This window comes from Heloderma suspectum, chromosome 4 (assembly GCF_057233095.1).
Source record: "Heloderma suspectum isolate Gila_16-S chromosome 4, 16-S_ref, whole genome shotgun sequence".
In the NCBI taxonomy this organism is placed as follows: Eukaryota; Metazoa; Chordata; class Lepidosauria; order Squamata; family Helodermatidae; genus Heloderma; species Heloderma suspectum.
In genome coordinates, this window is record NC_139461.1 from 266398835 (window position 1) to 266421382 (window position 22548).

The following is a 22548-nucleotide window of genomic DNA, read 5'->3' on the forward strand; positions in this document are numbered from 1 at the left end:
GCCAGTATTTTTCTATCAGCACTGGGTGCCAGTCTGTTTCTGGGCTCGATTCAAAGTGCTGGTATTAACATTCAAAGCCCTAAATGGCTTGGGGCCAGGTTAACTGAAGGATCATTTTCTCCTATATATACCTGCCCAGACCCTAAGATCATCTTCAGCAGCGCTTCTCTGAGAACCCCTACCAAAAGAAGTGAGGTAGGTGGCTGCTAAGAAGAGGGCCATTTCTGTTGTGGTACCCTAGTTGTGGAATGAACTTCCTAGGGAGGCTTGCCTGGCACCTACGTTCTGCTCTTTTCAGCCCCAGGTGAAGACCTCATTTTCCCAGGCATTTTAGTCTCTCAGTTTCTATTGTTTTAAATCTGTTACTGTATTTTAAATCTCTGCACTGCTGCTAGGTTTTATTTTGGTAGTTTTAAACTTTTATACTGTAATTTTAGACTTTTAGACTTTTATATTTTTTATCATGTTGTATGTTATGGTTTTTTAATTGTTATGACCCACCCAAACAGCTTTGGCTACTGGGCGGTATCAAAATGTAATAAATAAATAAATTCTTACATACTGTCAAATCATGTTGTAAGTTTGGTTTGTTTTATCTTATTTTTCAGAGCTGGTTAAAAACCTATGGTTATCTGCTTCCTTCTGACACACGAATGTCTGCTCTGCACTCAGGAAAAGTTATGCAGTCTGCAGTCACCACTATGCAGCAGTTTTATGGCATCCCAGTAACAGGAGTGTTGGACCAGACCACTATTGAGTAAGAGTTACTTTTGCAAATACTTGAAAGCATTGACCTGGTTCACACATAAAGACATCCCATGGCTTAAACAACAATGGGTTGTCATGCACAACTGGGAGAGAGCGAGTGTGCTGCCTCCCACGCATACACCACTTCCACTTTACTCAAAAACCCATGATCGGTTGTTGAGCATGACATTCAAACCTAGACTGATGGGTCTAGATTGAGCCCCTAGACTTAGGGGCTCAGCAACCCAGTGGTTAACCCATAGATTGTTATTGGTCTGGGTTTGGATGTCATGCTCAACAGCCTATGAAGGAGCCCATCATAGGTTGTTGATTAAAAGTGGAAGTGGCTGACACATTGCAGGCAGCACACCTACTCTCTCCTGCTCATCCCTGACAGCCCATGGTTTGTTTAACCCATAGGCTGTCATTATGTGCAAATAGCACTTTGCTCAAATCATCAATCAATGTTGTGTGAAACAATCTAAAATGTGGCAGCCCTGCATAATTTTACCTGGCATTTATATATTCCCTGGAAGAGATAATGCCTCTGAGGCCTGGGTCAAATAGCCAACCAAGTCCCTTGTCTCACTAAAGAAAGTTAACTAGAAATGGGCTGATAAACTGACATAACCCATGTTAAATCCCAAAGTAAGAGTATTCATACAGGGATTTGCACTGGTTTAACTAAATTGGTTTAACAAGCATGATGTCTGTGCATCACATAGGCCTTTATAAAGTGAAAACAGACTTGGTATGCAATATATAATACCACCTTTTTGAAGACCATTAATAGGTTTTAAAATATTTATTCTAAGGTCTTATCTACACACAGGTATTGCAGTTCTATGCTGAAAATTATTCTATATATGCAGAGTAAATGATCTTTCAGCACATGTACGTAATCTAATATAATATGAGCCTAATCTTAATTCATTTGCATAGACATTGTCATATGAGTGCAGCCTTTTCTCCCTTCTTTATTCCAACCTACAGTGCAGAATGTAGTTATACCAATTTGTAAATGAACTGATGCTCTCAGGCACTGAGGTTGTTTCCAGACAAGGCTTTTATTGTGCACTCATCCTGCCTCAAACACAGAATTTTGTGCAGGTCCGGTTGACCTCATCTTCCATTTGTAACCATCCCATGTTTTCCCACTGCTTCCATCTTTTTCCTTACCACAAAAAATCTGTTAAGGAGGGAAAGACAGAATAGCTGCACAGTGGCTTTTGATTGTTAGCACTAGGAGCCCTCCATCTTTGACTAATGCATCATAATTTTAAGTCATTGTTAAAATATTGTTTCATGCTCCCCACTATCTGCATGATTAGAAGTTCCAGTGACAGCCTTTTGCAGTTTCCCTATGGAGGAAGGGGATGTTGAGGACGTATGGTGCCCTCTAACCTGTTTGTTTATGAACAGTTTGAGCAGATGAGAGAAACGGCATGTATAGATGTGATGCTAGTTCTAAAACATCTTCAGGCTCCAAAAATCAACAGCAAGCCCTTAAGTCTACTTCTCACCAGCCAGCTCCCAAAACTCAAACTTCTTTCTCTAGCCAAATAAAAAGTGTCTCTTTATTCCATTTTTGGCATACAGCCACAGGCAGAACACCAGCTTCAGTCCCTACCTTGGCAGGGAGGGATGGCCTGCTTTCCTAGCTGATCTTGATTGCCCGTCAGTTAGCATTCCTTGTTAGTGGCTGAGCCATCAAGCAGAGCTACATAGCTCAGAGTCAGAATCCTATTGATTAACATACTTTCCAGACTCACTGGGGATATTTTGCTTTCCAGGTGGATGAAGAAGCCTCGTTGTGGTGTCCCTGATTACCCCCATCTAAGCCACAGGCGAAGGAATAAGCGATATGCACTAACTGGACAAAAATGGAGGCAGAAGCATATCACATACAGGTATAGACCAATTTTAAAGTTCAATGCGTAGATATGCAACTGAGTTTTGTAGTACAAATGTGAAATAACAACAGTCTGCCTGGGCATCAGCTCATGTTTTCCTGGGTCATTTTGGCTGATTCTTTCCTCTCTGCAGTCTATTATATATAAGGCCCCTGGGTAGACATTTTATATTGAGGATCAGTGATTGGAGGTCTCTGGACGAACCTGCCCCCCACCCCCGTGTATTGCCTGGCCTTCAATGAGCCAACTCAAAGATGTGTGACAGGAATGGCATCTGAAGCAGTAAGCCCAATTGAGGCAATCCAGTTTGAAGGGATCCAGGCCTTGATTATGCACCCCTGACTCCCTTCACAGAGGGTCCCTCTAAGAAATATAGATGCTTAGAGCTGTATAACATCAGTTGTTTAATGCAGCACCCCTCCTAGAGCATTTTAAAGTGCTTTTACATTATTTTTAAGCTCAAAAATTCTCAGCTTTCACATGATAAAAAAGTATCAGGTCTTCATGGTTACAGAAACCAGGAATACATGCAACAGCAATATGTACTAAGCACGCAAGAAGAAAGGGATGTACATGAAGCATAGTCAATTTGGGCTTCATATTCATTGCCAAGCCTGCTTCATGGTTTTTGAGGTGGTGACATAAGGTGTTTGCTTTTACCATAGAGGAGAACAAAAATGTGAGATAGGTGTTCTTAAATGTGCATTCATACATACTACATTCGTTCAGGTTTTGTCAATTTAATGCAACTGCTTTCAACCTTCTCTCATACAAAAATATCAGCTGTGGGGTGGTGGTAGTATAGAAATGTAATAAATAAAAAAATAAAAAGTATAAATTAGCTATAAATTATTATTTATAATGTAAAGCTGTAGTAACTAACTAAGCCAGTAACTAAGCTATGAGTTGTTGTTGTTGCTGTTGTTGTTGTTGTTATTACCATCATCATCTTAAAGGAATCTTAAACTTTCTTGTGAGGAGCAAAGTTCAGTAGTTGACAAATAGGGAATAATCCCTATTTGTTAAGCCTGTAGAATCAGAGGAGGTGGCTGACAGATTAGAAACCAGCATGTTTCTAATCTGCCATTTTTGACCAAGATTCTGGGGCACGTTGTGGCTTCTTAGAAGGTATTGATTATTTGGATCCTCTCTGATCTGGGTTCATGTTTGGGTTTGGGACAGAAACAACCTTGGTCGCCCTGACGTACAGGGAAATGGAAAGGGGGAGTGTGGTCCTCTTAGTTCTCCTGGACCTCTCTGACTTTCTGTACCATTGACCATGGTATCCTTCTGGATTACCTTGCTGGGTTGAGTTTAGGAGGCATAGTGTTAAGTGGCTTCAAACCTACCTGGCCAGATGGTGGTGGTGGGAGATGTCTGCTCTGCCCCACGGCATTTGGTCTGTGGTGTGCCACAGGGTACTCTTTTGTCTCCCATGCTTTTTAACATCTACGCAAAACCGCTGGGGGAAGTAATCTGGAGGTTTGGGCTTCAGTGTCATTAGTATGCAGTTTACACGCAGCTCTATCTCTGCTTTTCACCAGCTAATCCCAGGGAGGCTGTGGAACTGGAGGAGGTTTTGGGATGCATGAATGTGAACAGGCTGAAATTTAGTCCAAACAAGATGGAAGTATCTGTGGGTGGGAAAATCCACTCATTTTATAAAGGGGTTTAACTGATGTTAGACAGGATTGCACTCCCTGAAGGACCAAGTTCATAGCTTGGGGTTCCTTCTGGACTTGGCACTGTCTGTGGAAGCAAAGGTGTTGGTGGCAGCCAGGAATGCATTTTACTAACTTTGGTTGCTATGTCAGCTGTAACCTCTTCTAGGGAAAATGGACCTAGCCTTAGTTATTCATTCACTAGTTAGAACCAAGCTGGACTACTGTAATATGCTCTAAATGGGGTTGCCTTTGAAGACGGCTTAGAAACTTTAGGTGGTACAGAACACAGCCACTCGTGTCCTTGTTGGGGCTAGAAATGGTCAGATCATATTATACTAAATCTGTACCAGCTACATTGATTGCCAGTGAATTTCTGGGCCTGATTCAAAGTGCTGGTTTTGACCATTGCATACCTAAATGGGTTGAATCTGGGTTATTTGAAGGATTGTCTACACCCTTATGAACCTATGTTTTTAAGATCATCTTCAGAGGCCTTACTTGTTGTCCCACTGTCAAGATCAATAAGGTTGGCAGGCTCTAGGGAGGGCCTTTTGGTGGTGGTCCCTACCCTACGGAATTCCCTCCTGAGAGATATATGGCTGGCTCCATCTATCTTTGTTTTTAAGAGGGCTTTAAAAACCTATTTGTTTCCTCTGGTTTTTAACTGACAACTTTTATTGTATGTGCTGCTGCTTCTGCTGGTTTTAGTCAAGTTTTTTTTTATTGGATTATGTTTTGACTTGTATTTTACGTAACTTGGCTCATTTTAAATTATTTTTTGCGAGTTTATGCATTTGTTATATTGAAATTGTATATTCTTTTATATTGTAAGTTGCCTTGGGAAGACTGTGGTCCTGTAACGGAGCTAAGAAATGTTTTTAATTTAATTTATATAGCTTTGCTCACAAATAGGTTTTCACTATGGATGAGAAAAACATTTGAAAGTGACATAGACATGATCAGTATCAGTTTCACTAAACTTGTCTGTATTTATTCCCCTTGTGAGGAATGTGTTTTTCTTTGGTGGCTCTTGAAGCAGACATTAAGATTTGGTTTCTCTTAAAGCTTTGCAGATTGCATAGAAGTTGAAAGAGAGAGTAGAATGTACACGTTTTGGGAATAGTGGTAGAGTTCTCTATAATTTAATTAGTGTATTCCAGCCTGGTTTGCCTGACTGCAGCAGGGGAAATAGGCCACAGTAGCTTATTTCCCCTGCCATGCATGCTGGGAGGGGGGGGGGATGTGCATAATTACCCTCACTGGCACAGCTTGCTGTGTCATGGGAACCCAGCGAGGATGGCTTGCTGCCATGTTAACAAGCCATTCAGAACCCATGGGCTGTTTTAGGGTTCTAGTGTGGCTTGTTAACCACAGCAACAAGCCACCCTTGTCGGGTTTGCATGACACAGCAAACCATGCCAGTTAAGAAAACTGTGCAGATCCCTTCGGCATGTGACCGCCACACACTGCAGGGGAAATAAGCCACTGTGGCTTATTTCCCCCACCATAATTGTGCAAACTTGGCCATTGAGCCAGTTCACACATAACACTAAGCCACCCTGGAGAATAAGTTGTGGTGGGTTCGTTGTTCGCAGAACAACCCACATTATTCCTGACAGACGATCGGGCATGTGGTGGCTTGGTGTGGCTTCTTTCCCCCTCAGTCTTCCAGCCCACTCCCTGCACATGTCTCAGTGTCCTTTGCGTGGCAACCCCTCTCATATCCTCATCCCTCTGGTGGGAAACTTTTCTGTCCCCGTCCCTGCTGCGATTGCTACCCTTTCTCGGAGCACTTACATCATTTGCCACCTTAAAAAAAAATTGGTGCTTTGGAAGTATGAAAATAGCTTCGTAATCCCCCCCCCCATCCTTCACTAGTGTGCAGATTTGCTGGTTTACTGTGTGTAGTCTTGCCTTGGCAATTTCCTTGCATGTTACAGCTGTCAAGGGAAGCACCTAAGTGGAGTAGGTAATCTACTAGAAACTGACAGGGCAAGACTGCACATAGGCTAATCTGTGCACACTTGTGGAGGACCAGAAAAAATAATACTAAGAGAAAGTACAGACCCATTTACATAATTTGGAAGCATCAAAAAAGAAAAAAATGTGAGTGAAGTATTTGCTCCGAAAAGGAGCACCAAAGTGTGTGTGTGGGGGCGGGCAATAACTCCCACTTGGCAATGTCATTCTCTTGCTATTACACCTTGAACTATCAGTGTCTTCCCCCCTTTCAACACTTCATCAAGTCCTGATGAAAGCGACAAATGAGAGTTATTGCCCCCCCGACACACACACACACACCCTGTGGCTCCTTTTTGGAGCAATAACTGCTGGGGTCACTGTGCTTCACTGAATTTGCGTAAATCTCCCCGTCAGTTTTAAAAATGTGTTTAAACCCTTAGAAGGCAGCTGAATGGGATGGAACGAGTATAATTATTGCTGGTGTGGGCACCCCATATGCTCCATCCCATTCAGCCACCTTCTAATTTTTTTTTTCTTTAACTGCCAGGGAGGTTTGCACAAATTTGCTTAAGCATAGTGACTGCTTTGAAGTGGTGAAGACAAACAGAATAGGCTGTTCGAATATTCAGCTTCCCAGTCTTAACGTCTTGAATTTTCCCTTATATTATCAACAAACATTTGACTGGGTTTTGTAACTACAACTCAGATTGCCCTGAGAACGTTGTGTAAATGCTGAAGAAAAAAGAGAGTCACCCTCCCATCTGATCAATGTCTTGTTCAAAAGACCACATGACCTTTCTTCTTCTTTTTAAAGCCCTTTAATCTTTTATTTTTGCTATCTTTGATCTAGTGTCTGACACATTACTCCTTCTAAATGTAGCTCAAAAGGCAACTTTGGTACTTATTTTATCTTATTTCAAACTTGCAAGATAGACATAAATACCAATCCCCCTTCAGGGAGAATGCTACATTCCTGTCTACCTAAGTGATGACTTTTAATAGATAGCTGTGCATGTTTGGTTTCAAGGTATACCATATTGAACTTCCTAAAAAATGGGTGGTGGTGTGGGGGAGGTTTTCAATCTTAAAACCAGGATTAACTGATGCTTCCCAGTCCCATGTATGCTTTGTGCGTGTGGTCTTTGGAGTGTCCATGCATGCATTCCTTTGTCTGTGAAGACTTTCCCCTTCCATTGAAGTAAAAAAATAGAGCCAGAAAAGGAGTACAAAAAGACAACAAAAATGTTCAAGGGGCTGCAGCACTTCCCCCATGATGAAAGGTTACAATATTTGCAGATTTTTAGTTTAGGAGAAAAGGAGAGTAAGGGGGGATATGCTAGAGGTGTATAAAAGTATGTACAGTGTGGAGAAAGATATGTTTTTCTCCCTTTCCCATAATACTAGTGGGGTCATCCAGTGAAACTGAACAGTGTGACATTCAGGACATACAAAAAAAAGTACTTCTTCACACATAGTTAAACTATGGAATTTGCCACCGCAAGATGGAGTGATGTCTGCCAACGTGGACAGCTTTAATAGGGGTTAGGCAAATTTGACACTCAGGTTTGTTACTTCATATCTTCTTGGACCCATAATATGACTGGTGGGCTCTCCCACACTGGAGGCATTCAAGATGAGGCTTGACAGCCATCTGTCAGGGGTGCTTTGACTTGGATTCCTGCATTGAACAGGGGGTTGGACTCGATGGTCTTATAGGCCCCTTCCAACCGTACTATTCTATGATTCTATAAGGCTACTAGTCAGTAGCCTGAGAGCCAGTGTGGTGTAGTGGTTAGAGTGCTGGACTGGGACTCAGAAGTTCTACGTTCTAGTCCCCACTTGGCCATGAAGCTCACTGGGTAACTTTGGGCCAGTCACTGACTCTCAGCCTAATCTACTTCACAGGGTGGTTGTGAGGATAAAATGGAGAGGGGGACCATATAAGCCACCTTGAGTACCTTGGAAGAGGGGGAAAGGCAGTATATAAATATAGTAGTAGTAGTAGTAATTTTAAAATAGTCATGATTGCTATATATTACCTCCAGGATCAGAGGCATTATGCCTCTCAATACTCTTTGCTAGGCAAGATGAGTGGGAGGGTGCTACTGTACTCGCATCCTCGCTTGCAGGCTTCGCATAGGCATGTAGCCGGCCACTGTGGGAACAGAATGCTGGAGTAGACAGGCTTTTGGTCTGATCCAGCACCACTGTTCTTACAGAATAACATAAGAACATAACAAGAGCCCTGCTGGATCAGACCAGGGGTCCATCTAGTCCAGCATTCTTTTCACACAGTGGCCAGCCAGCCTCCTCTGGGAAACCCGCAAGTTTCCTCTGGGAAAGCCACAAGGACATGAGTGCAACAGCACACACACCCCAGCGTTCCCCAGCAACTGGTGTACATAGGCATACTGCCTCTGATACTGAAGGTAGCATATAGCATCATGCCTAGTGGCCATTGATAGCCTTATCCTCCAGTTCTTAAATTACTTCTAAGTCCAGGAGCTTCATATGAACATTTAGGGTTAACAGTTCTCTTCTGGAGCTCTCCAGGGACTAGTGAAATAAGTAACTTTGATTCCTTTTACCCACCCTTTTCTTGTTTGTTGTAGGACAAGCAGACTCCTCTTTGTTATGCTGGGTTAGGAGAAAGGTTTAGTGAGCAGAAAGAGTACTGGGAAAAGGCCAGAGGTGCAGCTTTTCCATAAACATTTGCTGTGCTGCTGTTCTGAAAGCCACAGTTAGAGCTTAGGGTTTCCTGAGCATGTACTAAGATACCTGAAAGATTTGGTATGCACCTCCAATATGGAAATGATTGTCATTTTAATGATAACAGGTAAGATAACAACTGGAGTAACAAGATTTTCCAATCTTGCTATTTGAAGATGAAGATTGCACCACCACTCTCAGAACATTTTAACAGAACCTTGGAAGTATCCATAATGATACAATTACAGCCACTAGACATAGTTACACAGAAAAGTGATCACTGTTTATAATGTATTGGTGCTTCTGATGACAATCATCCATGTTTTCGTTTTCTTACACTGTTACTTGACACATACAACTTTGACAATCCAGGCCTGCAGGGGAATTGCTGGATTGGAGAAAAGTGCCATATTTCCATGCCAACAGTCTTTGATAAGCCAAAGTTGTGACATGTTATGAAACCTGCTTTTTAAGAGAATGGCACAGTAAAACAAACAAACCTCTCATTTCATTTTTTTAACTATTGTTTATTTTAAAGAACTGGTGTAAGATACAAGTGGATCTCTCCTACAGTTTTATATAGAGAAAAAGATTACCTATTGATTGCCTCCATGTTTTTTCCCATTGACAATTCTTTGTAGGATTCTAGACATTAACATTTGGGTCTCTAGTTAAACATTACACTGTAATATTGTGCATGTTTGAATATTTATTTATTTGAAGCATTTTTACCTTGCTCTTCAGCCAAAAAGGTTCCCAGAGCTGCTTATATTGTGTCTAGAGGGCCAAATATGTAGAGTCCTAACATAGTGTATGGTCATCCTACCCTCTGGTCATTGTGCTAGTGATTGCACTCAAATGTTCCTGTATAAGTATTTTAATTGGTGGTCTCTAGAAGAAAATATTATAGATAGGTCAAACTGATCAACTCATATAATTAATAAAGGACAGTTATAGAGTTGATTCCTTTCATGTCAGATCCATAAATCTATACCAAACGTTGATTTATATTCTGGTGAGAAATGCCTGTTTGAAAGACTTTATGGTGGAAAAATCAAATTATCAAGAGCTTCTTTGTTTGAGGTAATTTGTAGGAATTTAATTCTGAGACTTTAGCTCATGGATTGTGTGGTTTATCATGACAGGAATGAGCTGTAGCATGTCTCAGGCTTATGTCCTCCCCTTTCACAATCTGTCACGGTGGCCACTGAGCCCATAGAATCCCAGAGTAGTTCTGATTCTGAGGAAGAGGAGTCGCTCCTGGGAGAGGAGCGCGCTCCTCTTTCCCAGGGCCAACAGCTGACGGAGATTCCTCCCACCAGCATTCCTAGCTTAGATAGCAGTCCTGGGAGTGACAGAGCACGGGAAGCAGACTTGATGGATGCGCAACGCTGACACAGAGCGGCGCCAAATGGAGGGCGCAGAAAGGAGGCGTAGTGCCCGTTTGGCGCGCAAACAACGGCTGCGCCCAGAGGATCCAAGGGAAAAGGGGAGGGACTCTCCCTAGCCCTTAAGTTCAGGGTCTGCCAGTGATGCCCTTTCAAACGGGGACCAACTGTTCCAACGTAGGGCATAGGTACTCTGCTGCTCATATCTAGCTGCTAACAGTAGAGTTGTTAAGTTGTAAAAGAGGAATAAAGCTTTGAAAAGAATCCATTTGTCTGTGTCTGGACTTGGCTACTGGATTAGACTGAGAGAAGCCTTCAGGGAGCCCTTGGCACAATCGTTCACTTTCGGCCCTGTTCAGACATAACATAGGGCAGGGTGGTTAGGCTAACCATAGTGCATGGTGGTTACTACTAACCACACTGCATGCTTCTGCCACATGTGCATGGAACCTCAGCCCACAGCATGGTTAGCTAAACCACTCCCAACCACCCTCTGTTCAGCAAAACTCCAGAGTCCTCCGGACAGGCCACCACACATCCCAGCAGCCTCAGTGGCGCAAGCGGCCTTGGGCAGCCATCTTGGGGCTTGGCACTGCAGCAGCTGCCTCCCCACTAGAAACGCCCCACCGCCTGAACATACGCGGCCTGTGAGCTGTCTTTCCCATACTGGACACTGCCCACCAGCTCCCTGCCTGTCCCTCCCACAGTAACGGGGGACAGTGATGTTGCGTGAATACTGGAGCCTCGCTTTTGCGGCACTGGGGGCTGGAGCAGGCTACAGTTGCGGGGGGAGGGACGGCATTAGAGGGAGGGATGCTGCTGCTTGGTCAGCAGCCGGGCAGGGATGTTTTCCCTTATCACGGTGGACACAAGTGCTTGTGCCTGGGAATGTGCAGCGCTCAAGGTCACTGTGCTGATAACAGCAGCGTTGGATCGAAACCATCTTTGTTCCCTGCATGGTTCTCTGATTGCATACTGTGGGCGGGACGGAGAGCGAGGAGTCAGATTCTCGACTGCCGCGTCATGTGTTGCTAGGCAGATTTCAACCATGGAGATTTCACGTGCTGGCAGGAGTGACAGGGCCGTTTTCAGCCACTCTTTTTTAAAAATCACTTTTTTATTGTGAGTTTCAACAAAACAAAACAAACAAAAACATAACACAACCAAACAATTGAAAATATAACAACATACTCTAAAGCCCTCAGTTTCAAAAATTACAACATTCAAGGAAGAAAAAAAAGGAAAAAAAGAATAGATTACACATGAACTTCAGTAAAAGCAGACCAGATATCTAAATATAAGTCCATTTGCAAGTGACGCCTATATACCACTGTATCAAATGTTGCTAGAATCATAGAATAGTAGGGTTGGAAGGGGCCTACAAGGCCATCAAGTCCAACCCCCTGCTCAATGCAGGAATCCAAGTCAGAGCATCCCTGACAGATGGCTGTCCAGCCTCGTCTTGAATGCCTCCAGTGTGGGAGAGCCCACTACCTCCCTAGGGAATTGGTTCCATTGTTGTATTGCTCTAACAGTCAGGAAGTTTTTCCTGCTGTTCAGCCGGAATCTGGCTTCCTGTAACTTGAGCCCATTATTCCATGTCCTGCACTCTGGGAAGATCGAGAAGAGATCCTGGCCTTCCTCTCTGTGACAACCTGTCAAGTACTTGAAGAGTGCTATCCTATCTCCCCTCAGTCTTCTCTTCTCAAGGCTAAACATGCCCAGTTTGTTCAGTCTTTCTTCATAGGGCTTTGTTTCCAGTCCCCTGATCATCTTTGTTGCCCTCCTCTGAACCCTCTCCAGTTTGTCTGCATCCTTCTTAAAATGTGGTGCTCAGAACTGGCCACAGTACTCCAGATGAGGCCTAACCAATGCTGAGTAGAGGGGAAGTAGTACTTCCTGGGATTTGGAAGCTATGCTTCTCTTAATGCAGCCCAAAAGAGCATTTGCCTTTTTTGCAGCCACATCACATTGTTGGCTCATATTCAGCTTGTGATCTACAACAATTCCAAAATCCTTCTCACTTGTAGTGTTGTTGAGCCACGTATCCCCCATCTTGTAACTGTGCATTTGGTTTCATTTTTCTCAGTGCAGAAATTGGCATTTATCCCTATTAAATATCATTCTGTTATTTTCTGCCCAGCGCTCCAGCCTATCAAGATTTCCTTTGAATTTTGTTTCTGTCTTCCAAAGTATTAGCTATCCCAGCCAATTCTGTGTCATCTGCAAATTTGATCAGCATTCCCTGCACCTCCTCCTCCAAGTCATTAATAAAAATGTTGAAGAGCCCTGGGCCCAGGACTGAGCCCTGTGGTACCCCGCTCGTTACCTCTCCCCAGTTTGAGAAGATCCCATTGATAAGCACTCTTTGAGTCTGGTCCTGTAGCCAACTGTGGATCCACCGGATCGTTGTTTCATCTAGCCCACTTTGAGCTAGTTTGTTCATCAGGATATCATGGGGCACTTTGTCGAAAGCTTTGCTGAAGTTGAGGTATATTATGTCTACAACATTCCCACAGTCCACAAGGAAGGTTACTTGATCAAAAAATGAGATCAGGTTCATTTGGCAGGATTTGTTCTTGACAAAGCCATGTTGGCTTCGAGTAATCACTGCATTGTTTTCAAGGTGCTTACAAATGGATTGCTTTATAATCTGCTCCAGAATTTTCCCAGGGATTGATGTCAGACTGACTGGTCTGTAGTTCCCAGGTTCCTCCTTTTTACCCTTTTTGAATATAGGGACAACGTTAGCCCTCCTCCAGTCATCTGCCACTTCCCCCGTCCTCCATGATTTCTCAAAGATAATAGACAGTGGTTCTGAGAGCTCTTCTACCAGTTCCTTCATTACTCTAGGATGCAGTTCATCTGGCCCTGGAGATTTGAACTCATTCAGAGTAATTAGGTGTTCCTTGACCATATGCCTATCGATCTCAAGCTGCAATCCTGCCCCTTCAGCCTGTACTTCGCCTTTTCCAGGGGGCTCATAGACCCTCTTTCTGGAGAAGACTGAGCCAAAGTAGAAATTGAGCACTTCTGCCTTTTCCTTGTCATCTGTTATCATTTTGCCATCCTTAGTTAATAGCTGAACCACCATTTCTTTCCTCTGTCTTTTACTATGCACGTATTTGAAGAAAGCCTTTTTGTTGCTTTTAGCATCCCTCGCTAACCTCAGCTCATTCTCAGCTTTAGCCTTCCTGACGCCATCCCTGCAATTCTGTGCTACCTGCCTGTACGCTTCCTTTGTTGCTTGGCCTTCTTTCCACTTTCTATATGTGTCCTTTTTTGTTTTCAGGTCATCTCTAAGCTTTTTGTGAAGCCACATTGGCTTCTTCTGTTGTCTTCCACATTTTCTTCTTGTTGGAATTGCTTGTAATTGTGCCTTGAGAATTTCCTTTTTTAAAAGCTCCCACCCATCTTGGACTCATTTTCTCATTAGAGTCACTTGCCATGGGACCTTACTGATCATTGTTCTGAGTTTATTAAAATCAGCTTTCCTAAAATCCAAGGTACGCGTTTGACTACACTCGGCTTTTGCTTCCCTTAGAACCAAGAACTCAAGTATAACATGGTCGCTTTCCCCCGAAGTTCCTGTAACTGTGCTAGTGTTGTTAAGTCTTCAATCCATTGCATTATAGGCAGTGAGCTTTTATCCTTCCAGTATTACAGTATCAGTCTTTTAGCAGCCAAGAGGGTGTAGAAAATCCTTTTACGCTGACCGTGTGTTACGTTCCAAAAAGCAGGTAAATAGTTTAAGAGAATATGTACATCAGGAAATATTAAAGGGCTTTCCAATGCAAAGTTTATCCATATGATAACTTCCTCCCCAAAGGAGGCAACTACTAGGCATTTCCAAAACATATGAATAAAAGAATCATTAACTGCATTACACCTCCAACAGTTAGCCGAGTTTGACAAACCTTTGTTAAAGAGACATTGGCCCCCTCTACATGGGGCTTTTACTCCAGTTCTACTCTACCCCCAAGTTGATCATGACAGATGACGCACGCTGCTCCCAATAGCTAGCCCAGCATTTCTTGCCCTAAATCCGGGTTTTTTTCAAACTCATTTTGTGACAGATTTTCACATTACAGCGGCTTCAGTGTAGTGTGGGAGTCGGTGTGACCTCAGCTGGCTTCAGCACGGGCTGGTGGAAGCGGTGCTGGTTGGCAGAAGGGTAAGTAGTGGGGGTGGGGGTGGGGGGAGAGCAGAGGAGTAAACATGTCTACCCAGAAGAAACTCATTGTCTTCAGTTCCACGTTGCTGTCTCTCACTTTAAGTAGTCGAGCTTGAGAGTGGAGACGGGAGTCAGCCCGGCTGTTTTGAAGCTGTGCAGCTACACAGGAGCACAGCTGAGACACAGTGGAAGCCTGTTGATTCGAAGCTGTGCAGCTGAGAAAGGGTAGATGCCAGGGTTAATTTTCATAAACATGTACTGTACTCAGAAGCACTACATTGAGCCTGTGTTGGGGAGGGGGGGCAGGAGCATGTTGATTGGGCAGTTAATATACAGCAAAGGCTACGTGATAGTCACTCTCTCTCCTCCCCAGCTCTGCGCTCTCTGCTCTCAGTGCATGCTCAGTCTCTAGAAGCAACAGCTGCCTGCTTGCCTGCCCACCTCAGAAATGTGTGTGTAGGTGGGGTATGTGCGGTTTGTCATGAACACCTATTGTCATGAACACCAAGTCCTGCATTGCACTTGGTTGAACACACGAGGGGGGGGGGGAGCAAGCCTCTGCTCATTGGCTGCCCCGCAGCTATGCAATTGCTGACATTCATTTCTACTTGCAGCGGGACTCACCCATCCCACCCCAACTAATGAGGCTTCAGTTCCCATATACACTTCAAAAGCGGAGGAATACAGCACTGCCTGTACCATGGAAAGAGCTAATTTGATTCTGTGAAAATGCGGATTTTGCCCAGATCGCTTCACAAAGCGTTTCCATTTAGACGGCCCCATTGTGGCATCTAATAGACCCAAAACAAAAAAATTTGCTGAGAAAGACATAACTGGAGGTCCATAGAGATATCAGATACAGATACCAAAATGGCGGTCCATTGATTAGACAAAATGACATTCCAATTCCCTATTCCATTCCTGCTGTAGATCCCGTGTATCACATTTATTAACTGATAATAAGTATTTATAAACATGAATTGTGGGTCGATATACCTGGTCAGCTTCAGTAAGTGTTTCCAATAGCAAAGGAGACTCTGAGGCAATAAAAGCAGCAGGACCAAATCTAGATACTAACAAATGTTTCAATTGCAAATACTGCCATTCAGCTGTAGCAGGCAAACCAAATGTATCTCGCAAAGCTGAAAATGGCAAAAACTCATCATCAACACCTAATAATTGATCCAGGGTAAAGATAATTTTATTTGTCCAGGTCTGCCACAGAAACATTTTCTTTCCTATTCTTAGATCTGGATTTCACCATAAAGTCAATTTGGCATGGGAAAATGGGTCAAACTGTAATTGGTGTGACATTATATGCCATGCATCTCTAACCGCCAAGATTGTGGGAAGAGCTCTATCCGCCTTAATATGCTGAGAACCTAATGCCATTCATTTGAAGAGAGGCTCCATACAGGAAGATTCCAAAAGTGACCAAGGTGGAAAATCAAATCTGAGTGGAAAAGACCAAAATTTAGTACAGGTCAGAAAATCAGCCCGATGATATGTAGCAAGATCTGGAAAGCTGAACCTACCTTCTTTAATGGGAAGTTGCATCCCCCCAAAATATACAAAACAAAGCATTAAGTTCTTGGAAATATTTGCCAAGTGTAAGTAAGAGGATCCCATGTATAACAATTTGAGATATAGTATTCATCTGGAGGAAGCAGTCCTATTGGGATAGGTGGCCACCTCCGAACTCAGAGGCAACTGCCTATCCAATGCATGGTGGCAGGAGCGTGGAAGGGATCCTCTCCTCCACAATCCAGTCACCCTGCATTTGTGGCTAGGTGGCCAATTTCAGCTGTCTAGCCACAGGACATTGGAGCACAGGGTTGGGAGGCCAGACGATGCATAGGAAGCATCATACAGGCACTTCCTCATTCCCCACCCCCAGGAACGCCCCCTTTAGCCCTGCACCACACTGCTCTTACAAGTGCGGAGCCCAGAGATGATCCACGCCACCTCCAAGGCGGCAGGGGAGGGGGCAGGGAGGCAGTTCTCTGGGGACCAGCCTCAGAACTTGGGCTCTGAGGTTGGTTCCTGGAAACTGACCAATCCTATGGCTGTCTAGCCACTGTCTAGCGGCCATAGGATTGTGCCCTAAGTGTATTAACCTTATCCCATAAATTCAACTTTAAAGATGCCCATCTATCTATATCTCATCAAATAACATTAATCAACTTATTTAAATTTAATGTAATCATTTGAGATATATCTCTAGGGATAATTATTCCCAAATAAGTAATAAACTCTGGGCACCATCGAAATTGCCAATTGGCTAATATACTAGAGTATACCCTATCTCCAATTGGCATTATTTCCAACTTTGATCAATTAATTGAATAGCCAGGCAAATCACCAAAAGTATTAATCAGTTTCAACAAAGCTGTAACTGACAACTGGAGTTTCGAAATAAACAGCAAAAGATCATCAGCATAAAGGCTAATTTTAAATTCTAAGCCAGAATGCACAAACGCATGAATACTACCATCTTGTCTAATAGCACATGCCAGGGGTTCCAAGCATAAGTCGAATTTCAATGGGGAAAGTGGACAACCTTGTCTGGTGCCTTGCCCAAGTAAAAAAAACCCCACAAAAATAAACAGTCATTTTTGGAGCAGAGTATAAAATTTTAACCCATTTCAAAAATTCTATAGGAAAACCGATATTAGTCAATATGGTAAAAATACATTTCCAATGAATTTTGTCAAAGGCCTTTTCTGCATCCAAGGAAATTATGGCCACCTGGTCAGTTCTTTCAGCGTTTAAAGTGACTAGATCGACAACTAATCTATCAGCCCCCTGTCTATTTTTAAGAAATCACAACTGGTCCAGTCTAACCAATGCAGCAAATAACTTTTTGTAGTCTGTTGGCTGAAATTGCTGTTAATATTTTGATATCTATGTTAATTAACGATACAGGTTGATGTTAGCACAAGAGGTATGATCCTTGCCAGGCTTAGGAATCATGGTAATATAAGCATCTGTCAGGATTGATTCTGAGTGCAGGGAGATAGTTAGCAGCTCAAATTCAGAAGAGGAACAGCCAGAACCGGGGGAGGCATTTTCCCAAGCCAGTTCGGATATGGGTAGGCATGCTTCTCAGGTTACTAATGACCAGATGGCTGGGCCTGAAGCTCCCCTTTCCCCCCCTCTGTGAGAAGCTGGGAGGAGGAAGAGAGTGGGGGGCTGTGACCTAAGAGATGCCAGACTGCGGTGCATTGCTAAGAGGGAAACGTCAGGGGCAGAGCTCAAACAGTCGACCCAGTTAGCGATGCCTGAGAGGCAATGTAGGGAAGCATCACTGGAAGGGCAGGACATCCCTCCCTAGGTTAGTCTAGCCAGTAAGCCTCACTTCAAACTGCAGGCAACTTTGGTGTTCCCTTTTGAATCCCCTGGAGGCATTCCTTTGTAGCCTGAGCGTCTTCAAGGATTTGCATCTGTAATGAACCTGTTGATAATGAATTAAAGGCATGAGACTGAAGCCTCTCTATTTGTGTGTGTGAGTGCATAAGGAAAGGGGGGGGGGGCAAAGGAAACCTGACAGCATCATTTAACAATGAAGAAAGGGAGCCCGCCTCAAAAATATGGTTACAGAGGCAATACAGCTTTGGAGTTAAAAGGCTGGAGAATGTTTTATAGCACTCAATTGGGAATCCATCCGGACCGGGTAATTTCCCAATGTTCATATCCATGATTGCATTCATAATTTCCTCCAAATGCAAAGGAGCCCAAAAAAGCTGTTGTTGTGAAGAATCCAAGAATGGAAGATTAATATGAGGAAAAAAAGCTTCCATAGCTTTTCTGATATCTTGCTGCTTGTTTATTCGGTCAGTCGCTTCCGACTCTTCATGACTTCATGGACCAGTCCACGCCGGAGCTTCCTGTTGGCTGTCGCCACCCCCAGCTCCCCCAAGGTCGAGTCCGTCACCTCCAGATTATCATCCATCCATCTTGCCCTTGGTCGGCCCCTCTTCCTTTTGCCTTCCACTTTCCCTAGCATCAGCATCTTCTCCAGGGTATCCTGTCTTCTCATGATGTGGCCAAAGTACTTCAGTTTTGCCTTTAATATGTTGCAGAACTCAGAGTCAGAGAGACCACAGAGTGAAGGAAAAAGAGTTTTTCTTTATTTAACTCGCGGGCTTAAGGCTGGAATCACTTCCAAAGAGCCAAAAGCCCCGATTTACATCAGCAAATTGTTTTTATAGACATTATGACACATAGGAAATGGCTCCTCCTCCCCCTCCCGTGTGGGGTTGCAGTCCTCAACATTTCTTCTCCTAGCCCCATTGTTTATAATACAAGAAATGGGTTATAGGGTAGCCATGATAAGCAGAGAACAGCAGAGAACATGATATACATATCACTATGACCTTAGCCTTTGTTGACAAGATAAGAAATTCCTGTGTCTCGTCAGCTTACAAACATATATTTCAGAGAGCAAGAGCTCATCAAGAACTTGAAGCATGAGACTGCATGAGGCTACTTAGTCTGACCCCCGATAAGGCTGCTACAATATCATTCCCTCAAGTGAGCAGTCTGGCTTTATTTCCTGGAGTATGGACTGGTTTGATCTTCTTGCAGTCCCAGGCACTCTCAGAATTTTCCTCCAACACCACAGTCCAAAAGCATCTATCTTCCTTCGCTCAGCCTTCCTTATGGTCCAGCTCTCGCAGCCATAGGGTACTATGGGGAATACCATTGCTTGAACTATGCGGACCTTTGTTGTCAGTGTGATGTCTCAGCTCTTAACTATTTTATCAAGATTTGCCATTGCTGCCCTCCCAAGAAGTAAACGTCTTCTGATTTCCTGGCTGCAGTCAGTGTCTGCAGTAATCTTTGCGCCAAGAATGACAAAGTCTGTCACTGCCTCCACGTTTTCTCCCTCTATTTGCCAGTTATCAATCAAGCTGGTTGCCATAATCTTGGCTTTTTTGAGGTTTAACTGCAACCCAGCTTTTGCACTTTCTTCTTTCACCTTCTTCATGAGGCTCCTCAGCTCCTCCTCGCTTTCAGCCATCAAAGTGGTATCATCTGCATAGCTGAGATGGTTAATGTTTCTTCCAGTGATTTTAACTCCAGCCTTGGCTTCATCAAGCCCAGCACATCACATGATGTGTTCTGCGTACAGGTTGAATAGGTAGGGTGAGAGTATACAACCCTGCCGTATTCCTTTCCCAATCTTAAACCAGTCCGTTGTTCCGTGGTCTGTTCTTACCGTTGCTACTTGGTCGTTATACAGATTCCTCAGGAGGCAGACAAGATGACTGGGTATCTCCATACCACCAAGAACTTGCCACAATTTGTTATGATCCCCACAGTCAAAGGCTTTGGAATAGTCAATAAAACAGAAATAGATGTTTTTCTGAAACTCCCTGGCTTTCTCCATTATCCAGCGGATATTGGCAATTTGGTTTCTAGGTCCTCTGCCTTTTCAAAACCCAGCTTGTACATCTGGCAATTCTCGTTCCATGAATTGCTGGAGTCTACCTTGCAAGATCTTGAGCATTACCTTACTGGCATGTGAAATAAGTGCCACCGTTCGATAGTTTGAACATTCTTTGGTGCTTCCTTTTTTGGTATGGGGATATAAGTTGATCTTTTCCAATCTGGTGGCCATTCTTGTGTTTTCCAAATTTGCTGGCATATGGCATGCATCACCTTGACAGCATCATCTTGCAAGATTTTAAACAGTTCAGCTGGGATACCGTCATCTCCTGCTGCCTTGTTATTAGCAATGCTTCCTAAGGCCCATTCAACCTCACTCTTCAGGATGTCTGGCTCTAGCTCACTGACCACACGTCAAATCTATCCCCAATATTATTATCCTTCCTATACAGATCTTCCGTATATTCCTGCCACCTTTTCTTGATCTCTTCTGCTTCTGTTAGGTCCTTGCTATCTTTGTTTTTGATCATACCCGTTTTTGCCTGGAATTTACCTCCGATGTTTCTAATTTTCTGGAAGAGGTCTCTTGTCCTTCCTATTCTATTATCTTCTTCTGCTTCCACGCATTGCTCATTTAAAAATAATTCCTTATCTCTTCTGGCTAACCTCTGGAATTTTGCATTTAATTGGGCATATCTCCCCCTATCTCTGTTGCCTTTTGCTTTCCTTCTTTCTTGGGCTACTTGCAGTGTCTCAGCAGACAGCCATCTTGCCTTCTTGGTTTTCTTTTTCTTTGGGACGTTTTTTGTTGCCGCCTCCTGAACAATGTTGCGAACTTCTGTCCATAGTTCTTCCGGGACCCTGTCTACTAAATCTAGTCCCTTAAATCTATTCTTCACCTCCACTGCATATTCATTAGGGATATTAGTGAGCTCATACTAACTGATCTGAGGGTCTTCCCTATTCTCTTTAGTCTGATTCTAATTCTCTTTAGTCTGATATCTTGCTACCAGTACTGTAAAGATCAGAATAACACTTTAAAAATTGTGAGTTTATATCCATAGGAGAAGTATATACTTTGTCACTCTCATCTTTAATAGCTGAAATGACATTTTGATGTTGATGCTGTTTGAGACAATGTGCAAGGATCTTACTAGGACATTCACAATTTTCCTGATATACCTGTTGTAAGCAAGTCAGAGCAAATTCTGCCTGCCGTGAAAGAATATTATTCAAGTCATCCTTAGCATTCTGCAGCTCTTGATAAAGTTGTACAGTAGGGAAATGGCAAACTGAGTTATGAGAGATTTCAACTTCTTATTTAAAACCATCTGTTGGGTTTAAAAAAAAAATTGGTAAGAAGCATAAGCAATAATTTGGCCGCTCTTGCCGCAGAGCTCTATGGCGACACTTGGATAACCACGGGGACCTGTCAGACGCTAAGCCACTGTTAGGGCCGCTAATCCTGCTACAGCATGTGGTTAGTGAGCGTAGTTAAACCGTGGTTATGTAACTACTGTGGTTAGGAAGAATGCCTTACACACAGCACACTAAGCTGCTCTAGCTAGATCAAATGCTTAACCATCATGGCTTACAGTTTGTGAACTTATGTGTGAACAGGAGCATTTTTTATTAACTGCAGCTTGTTTAAGTTAAGAGTATTTACTATGGTTTATTTGAAACAAGCCAATTTCAAATGATGGATAATGAAGCTGGTCTGTTTCAACAAACCATAATCAAGATTAGCCACATTTTAGGATTTGGATGTAATGTTGAACTGCAGTTAATCAAAAACAGAAGTGAAAGCTTCTGATCTCTTTACAGCCACACTGGAGGAGAGGAATGGGGAGCATGTAAGCTTTAGGCACACTGCAGGTCATTCCAATCACAATAATTCATGTTTATCATGACATCTGAATAATGCCCATGTCTGTGTCTCATAATTGATTGTTGTTGTTCAGTTGTTGTGTCCGACTCTTCGTGACCCCATGGACCACAGCATGCCAGGCCTTCCTGTCCTCCGCTCTCTCCCGGAGTGTGCTCAAGTTCATATTCATTGCATCGGTGATGCTATCTAGCCATCTCATCCTCTGCCGTCCCCTTCTCCTTTTGCCTTCAATCTTTCCCAGCATCAGGGTCTTTTCCAGTGACTTTTCTCTTCGCATTAGGTGGCCAAAATATTTGAGCTTCAGCTTCAGTATCTGTCCTTCCAATGAGCACTCAGGGTTGATTTCCTTTAGGATTGACTGATTTGACCTCCTTGCAGTCCAGGGGACTCGTAAGAGTCTTCTCCAGCAATAATTGATTGTACCCTACTTTGAATCTGAAGTGAGCTTTTGCTAGAATGTTTACCTCCCAATCCCCTTTTCCTGTCACATACATTATTTTATTAACTTTTATTGTTTCCTTTTACTATTTTTGATAAATCCCAACTGTTCTGTTTTTCTTCTTTGAGAATCTGTAATCCTTCTCGTCCTTTACTGACATTACTCTACTTCAGCAGTACCCTGTTTGTGATTAAGTCATCCATACTCATCACAGTATTCAAGATAAAGGCCATTCATTGATTTTGTACAGTGGTATTACATTTCATATGTTTC

General features: G+C 43.2%; 1 protein-coding gene across 2 annotated transcripts in view; it reads left to right on the top strand.

The window, feature by feature from the left end:
• The window catches only part of MMP24 (matrix metallopeptidase 24), a 56250-nt gene that overhangs the window by 12599 nt on the left and 21103 nt on the right, over positions 1–22548 (top strand). For both annotated transcript variants that reach the window (XM_084853702.1, XM_084853700.1), the window contains exons 2-3: positions 609–757; positions 2541–2657. In XM_084853702.1, coding sequence (XP_084709828.1) covers positions 609–757; positions 2541–2657 — 266 coding nt within the window. The remainder of the gene's footprint in view (positions 1–608; positions 758–2540; positions 2658–22548) is intronic.